Source organism: Chiroxiphia lanceolata, chromosome 27, assembly GCF_009829145.1.
Source record: "Chiroxiphia lanceolata isolate bChiLan1 chromosome 27, bChiLan1.pri, whole genome shotgun sequence".
Classification (NCBI taxonomy): Eukaryota; Metazoa; Chordata; class Aves; order Passeriformes; family Pipridae; genus Chiroxiphia; species Chiroxiphia lanceolata.
Window position 1 is genome coordinate 3,432,560 of NC_045663.1, and position 6,179 is coordinate 3,438,738.

At 48.4% G+C, this 6,179-nt stretch overlaps 1 protein-coding gene across 1 annotated transcript; it reads right to left on the reverse strand.

The window, feature by feature from the left end:
- Positions 1 to 706: 706 nt before the first annotated feature.
- SLC35E1 (solute carrier family 35 member E1) lies at positions 707 to 6,092 on the reverse strand. Its single transcript, XM_032711901.1, has 6 exons — positions 5,686 to 6,092; positions 5,111 to 5,181; positions 4,631 to 4,768; positions 3,871 to 3,996; positions 3,154 to 3,399; positions 707 to 2,526 (listed from the first exon to the last, which is right to left on the reverse strand). Exons 1-6 carry the CDS (start codon positions 6,071 to 6,073, stop codon positions 2,293 to 2,295), a joined length of 1,203 nt encoding a protein of 400 aa, XP_032567792.1. The 5' UTR covers positions 6,074 to 6,092; the 3' UTR covers positions 707 to 2,292.
- Between the last annotated feature and the right edge of the window lie 87 nt (positions 6,093 to 6,179).

Consider the following 6,179-nt stretch of genomic DNA (forward strand, 5'->3'; position numbering starts at 1 on the left):
ACAGCAGCCAACACATGTACAGATGAACTCATGTTACCCCTGGACACCCCTGGGGTCCCAATGCTACTTTTTTTCTGGTATTTCACCTCCCCCAGGGTGAAATGAAGCAGGGAAGAATCATCTCCATTTCCCCAGTGGGAAACAGGCACAAAGAACACAGTTCAGCGTTTGCAGGTGTCTCAGAGGTCACACCCAGCTTCCCTCGAAAGCAGCTGAACTTCAGCTCCTCTTGAGAATCTCAGCCTAAATCTCTCACCCTCAAATCAGTCTTTTGCAGAGTCAGCACCTGATCCAAACCCAGAGCCCACAAAATCCTTTTTACATGTATGGAAAAGCATCTAAATATTGGGAAGTGAGCCTCAGAAATACACGGTTGGCGCTTTCCCATATTAAAAAGAAACAATTATACATATTTTAATATTGGAACGGGCAGTTCTTTCACCTGAAAGAAAGCTTTCCTCGTGACCTTGCTCACCTGGTTAGGGACAGATTTATTTAGATTTTCTAACCTAAAAGCCCAAGTTCTAAGCTACATGAACAGACTGGACTCCAGTCAAGGCAAGGAAGTTCTGCTCACACACAGTAGCAGCAAATTGAACCCATCTCTGAAGTTTCAGAAGGACCATTTCCTCTTTTGGACTGTATGGTGGAAGGCTGTTTATGTAACTGCCACCCCAGCAGCCAAAAGAGTAAAGATTCAGCTTGATTTTGCACTTTAAAAAATAAATTCTTTATTATCCAGAAAGGAGCCAAGTCATCATCTCACATCATGGAAATGGTCACTTGTAAAGCAATAAATAAGAGGAGGGAGTGTTCTGTGTCACACCCTGAATTTTGTCACTGGTGTCTATCACTCCTCTAGTAAAAGCATAATACTTATGCTATCAAAGTCTCCCTGTACAACAGCTTGTCTGGGAAGGAGAGAAGGCCCCTAAAAATCTTTTGCTAAAGCAATAACAAAAATCTGATTCAGTGAAACCCAGGTTCAAAGTTGGGTTTCACTTCATTCAAAGGAATTTCACTCCATGCAGAAATGCAGTACCTGACACACACACATCACCTTGCCTAGAAATTAATTATGTTCATTTATACTGAATCAGCTCTTAACCATAAATTATCTATTTACTGCTGATTCAAATAATTTCTCCTTAGTTTCCTATTCAAGCCAGGAGAGCTGCAGGAACAGCACAGGATACAAAATTTAACTTCTTTCAGCAGAAAGTGGAAGTCAGGCTAAATCCACACAGCTACTCCAACAGCAGTAATTAAGAAATTGAAAAAAACCCCAAAACAATTAGGGGCTAAAAAGACTCAAGAAACAATTAAGAATTATGATTATTCAAATCAATGCATTCATAAGATATGAATCATATAAGACACATTGTATGCTTAAAACTGAGAACAAAACACCTTATATCCCTCAATCTCTAAAGCAACAAAAGAGTTTTGGAAGAACAGGTGTGAAGCAAGTGAAAAATAAAATCATATTATTCCAAACACTTTATTTGTGAAGGAGTTTCCTGCATGGCCAAGGAAGAGCAAAGTCTGAAGTTACAGGACTTACATGATTCAGAAACAACTACGATTTTAAGCTTGGCTTGGCTGTTCTCTACAGCGACCGGGGCAACAGTGATGTGGAGAACTGTTTCTCTGTGCCTGAAGCACAATTCTGGGGAAGATCAATCCTTCCACTCTCTGCTCCTTCAGAAACACTTCTGGTTTGTCCTCCAGGGCTGAAGGCAGAGGCACGAGAGTAGTGAACACCCAGGTGGAGTTCCACGGATGCTGGAGATGAACTCAGGTTTACTTGTCTGCAACTGAGACACCTCAGTCAATCCTCCTCAGACAAATCCTGATAACCAGAAATATGCTTCACTTCCACTTCTTTCCGAAAGCTTCATTAAAAGTATCATTAAAACATTATTAGAGAACAAATTAAAGGTGACGTTACCAGCGTGGAAACGAGATACTGGCCAGAATTCAGCTGTCAAGAGAATAACCAGCTGACAGACTTTGAAAGGAGCAGTGACAGATGTTCCACTCTGCAGTTACACACGAGCACCTCACCAGGATCTCTGCCCAGGGTTTGGTTCCAGTCTCAGCTCTGGCTGCTCCACGTTTAAAGCTCTGCCCAGCAGCAGCTGCAGGTTTGTGCCGCTCCCCTACACACACAGCTGCCCTGCTGCCAAACGCGCACAGTAAATGGCTTTGTGACATTCATGGAGGTACTGACAGTCTCTGATAATGCTGGGGACACTTTGACCTCACAGTCTGTACCTGTCTGCCAGGACTCTAGATATCAAAACGGTTCAGGTTGTAGGTGGAGGGGTAGCTCTGCCGGCCGTACTGGAAGTGGTCTGTGAGGACGTTGGTCCGGCCGTACTGAAGGTCTCCGTGCTGGGCAAACCCTGTGAGTCCGTTCTGAGACTTCTCAGGAGGGTTTCGATGCCGTTCCAAATTCACGAGGTCTCCAGTTGTGACTGGAAGCAGCTGCTTCTTTGCTTCTTGGTTTGCATCGTATTTTGTCTAGGAAAGGGAGAAAGAATGTTTTTCACGGAATCACTGAGGTTGGAAGAGACCTCCGAGACCATCGAGTCCAACCTGTGCTCGATCCCCCCCTTGTCACCCAGCCCAGAGCACTGAGTGCCAGCTCCAGTTGTTCCCTGGACACCTCCAGGGGTGGGGACTCCACCACCTCCCTGGGCAGCCCCTTCCAATGTCTAACAACCCCTTCCACGGAGACAGATTTTTCTTAAATACCACCTGACATATTCATACACCCAAAAAAAGCAAACAGTTAATCTACAAATAATTCTACAATTAATCACTCTCTACGCCTGTTAAGAGACTTAAAATATTAACGGCTTCTAATAAAAACCTAATTCCTCTCACATGCTAAATGAACACAAGCTGCTCTTTTGCTCAAAGGGCTTGAGTTACTTCCCAATTTTCCCTTTTCAATAAAACATTAAGATCAAAATTGAGGTTTGTGAGAGACCCAAGCACCCAAGTCCTTCGCTTGGGCCACGCTCTGCAACGGAGCTTTACGCCCTGTGCTCCACATTTTTGTGCCATTTTTGTTGTACAAAAAATAATTCCAAGCTACTGGAGTGTTCCAACTGCATTTCCTGAGTAAACAAAGCAGCCCCTCACCTTGTTGTACAAGAAGACCCCAAGGATGGCCGTCATCATCCCCAGCACGTTGGTGCTCGTGACGGGGTTGCGCAGCATGATGAGGGACACCGTGATCACCATGATCCTCTTCGTGGCGTTGGCCACAGAGTAACTGAGGGGGCTGATCAGGTTGAGGATACTGAAGGCAATGACGTTCTGGGCAAAGTTACAGAACCCACTGATTACAAGCAGCATCAAGGTCCAGGACCAATGAGACATCGAGCTCTGCGTTAAAGCAAACAGGAGGAGGAAAAAAATTATCTCGGGTTTCAGGTAACAACACAAACACAACCTGAGGCACTTCGTACCTGCCATTGGCAGGAGGGATCTCTCAGCTTCACTCTAAAGGGGCCCCGAGCACGACCATTGTGCCAACTCAGAGAACCCAGAGGATGTACCTGCCCCACACACTCGGGAGCCTTTGTTCCAGTCTCCAGCTCCCAAGACTCACACTGTTCCCATAAGCTGCCTCTCCTAACCCTGACAGGAATTCTCAGGATAAACACTATGTACGTTGTTTGTGAAACAACCTGCAGGTGTTTCACAACATTTCCTTCCACGCTGATAAGGAACTACACTGAAACACTTTAGTGCACTTTTTTGGTTGGGCGGTGGCGTTCCTTGTTGGGTTTTATTTACTTTACTGAACTCCTTTCTTAGCAGCAAACAGTTCCTCCTCCCAAATACGACACTTACCAAGTCATTCTCCACTAGGAAGGAAGAAAGATCTACCAAAACCCACGTTGGGATCATGAAGAACACAGCATGGCACCCGAGGATGTTCAGCAACCGAAGATGATGGATTCGGGAATCTCTTAACACCTGACAAAAGCCATTATTGAACAGCAGTCAAGACACAGTAACAGCTTTAGGTGACAGATAAATTAGAAAAATAAGCAAATACTGTCAGAGTATGAACTTCTTATAAGCCTGACCAAAGAAAAACAGATGTCCATTTGAAAAAAATACATTTTTTTGAGTGGTGACTCTTGGTATCGACAAGATATTAATGTATTTTAAAAGCTCTACAAACCAGAAATCATTTCGTAACTAACTAGAGCCAAGACACACACTTTAACTTTGTTTCTAAGATTTCAAGGAGGGCCCAGTGTTGACACTGAGTCGTTCACTACAGAGAAAAGATTTGATACGAGATACATTAAAAGCTTTCAAATGAACTGTAAAATTTAAGCACTATTGAAGTGTCAGCAGAAAAAAAAATATCCATGATGAGGAGTAAAGAAAAGGCTCAGGATAAACTCCGAGTTCTGCACAATTTTCAGCTTCAACAGGTAGGAAGAGCTGCAGGAACATGCACATGAAATAGCAACCATCCCTTTGGCCTCCTTTGACTGTAAAATCAATTAAAAAAATACATATATATGTACTTGCAAGTACATCCTGTCCGCTAAAGACTGATGCTACTGAGCAACACTATGAAGAGCAGCAGTGTTACCTTCTTTGAGAAGATGTTCTGAAGGGAAAAGCACAGAGTAGCAGCAAGGGCACTGATGAGTCCCCACATGTCAAAGGAAAGCTCTGTGACGGTGGCCAACAGGACACCAGTGATGATGGGGATCAGAGACAGGTACACCTGGGAGAGGAAGAGAGGAGTACCTTGCATCTTCTAAGAACTTTAATTTCAACCCAGTTTATACATCCTGATGATTTAGGGGGGAAAGGAGAAGGATGAATAGAGCAACAGAACCAGGGATCAACTTTTATACTACTGTAGCTCAAGGAAGTTAAGTAACTACAATAGGCACTATAGAGCATCACCTTGCTCAGTGTTCATGTTTTACATTCTTAATAAAAGGAAAAGGAACTTGTAAAATCTGCATAATCTAATTCCAGTCACAAACCCCACCCAGCTACCCAAAGCACAGCACACCCCAAACAGCACCAAGAGAAGAAACCTCAGCAAACCTGTCCGCACCTTCGTCGTCTGCTTCTCCTTCATGATGATCCGCGAGAGGAGAACCACCCAAATCGGCATCGTGGCTTTCACTGGGGACGGGAGGAAAACATCCATGGGGACACCCTGGGCCATGCTGGGATATCCCTGCCCTGTTGGGCACTGCTACAAACACAGCCTGGGTCTTGGGGCTCTGGGACACTGTGCCGGGCACCCACAGGAGCACACACCAGGTCCTGGATCCTGGATCTGGCACCAGCACCCACTGGGGACCAGGACATGGCACTGGGCACCCACTGGGCACTGGGACACCTCACTGGGCAACCACAGGAGCACCCAGTGGGTACTGGGACACCTCCCTGGGCACTCGTATAAGTACACACGGGGCTTCAGGTCACTGCACCCGGATCTGGTACCAGCACACTCTGGGTACTGGGACACTGCACTGGGCACCGACATGAACACACACGGGGCTTCAGGTCACCACGCTGGGCACCAGTACAAGCAAATGCAGGGCCCCAGGACAACACCCCGGGCATCCCCCCGAGGTCAAGGTACCCCCCCCCCCCGGGCACCGCCCGCCCCTCGATCCTCACCCGTGTGCGCGTAGGACACCGGGACCCTCCAGAGCGAGACGTGCGCGGACACGGAGGCGAAATACTTCCCGAAGGCGAGCGGGAGGATGTACCGCGGGTACGCGCGGGGCGGCAGCTGCGCGGGGCCGGCGGGCGGGACCCTCCAGGCGCGGAGCAGCGGCGGCAGGAGCCCGCAGAGCCCCAGGATGTGGAACAGCGACACGGTGACGGGCCGGGGGAAGCCGCCGAGCAGCAGCTTGTTGACCACGTTGCCGCCGGCGCTGAGCCCGTACCAGGCGAGGCACAGCGCGGACACCCGCGCCCCCTCCCGCAGCGCCGGCCCGCGCCCGCCCCGCGCCCCCCCGGCCCCGGCCCCGGGCCCGGCGGGAGCCGCCAGCGGGGCCGCCATCGCTGCGGAGCCGCCGAACGTCAGCGCCGCCAGCGCGTCGCTTCCTGGGGCGGGGCGGGCGCGGGGCCCCGGCGGGGCCGCAGCATCCCCGTCATTTCCTCCGCAC

What these genes read in the sequence shown, in the direction of transcription:
- SLC35E1 (XM_032711901.1), bottom strand. Translation starts at nt 6,073, where the DNA reads ATGGCGGCCCCGCTGGCGGCTCCCGCCGGGCCCGGGGCCGGGGCCGGG. An exon ending in GGTGTCCTACGCGCACACGG is followed by an intron (nt 5,182 to 5,685) that starts GTGAGGATCGAG and finishes TCCCGTCCCCAG; the next exon opens with TGAAAGCCACGATGCCGATT. An exon ending in TCCTAGTGGAGAATGACTTG is followed by an intron (nt 3,400 to 3,870) that starts GTAAGTGTCGTA and finishes GCTTTAACGCAG; the next exon opens with AGCTCGATGTCTCATTGGTC.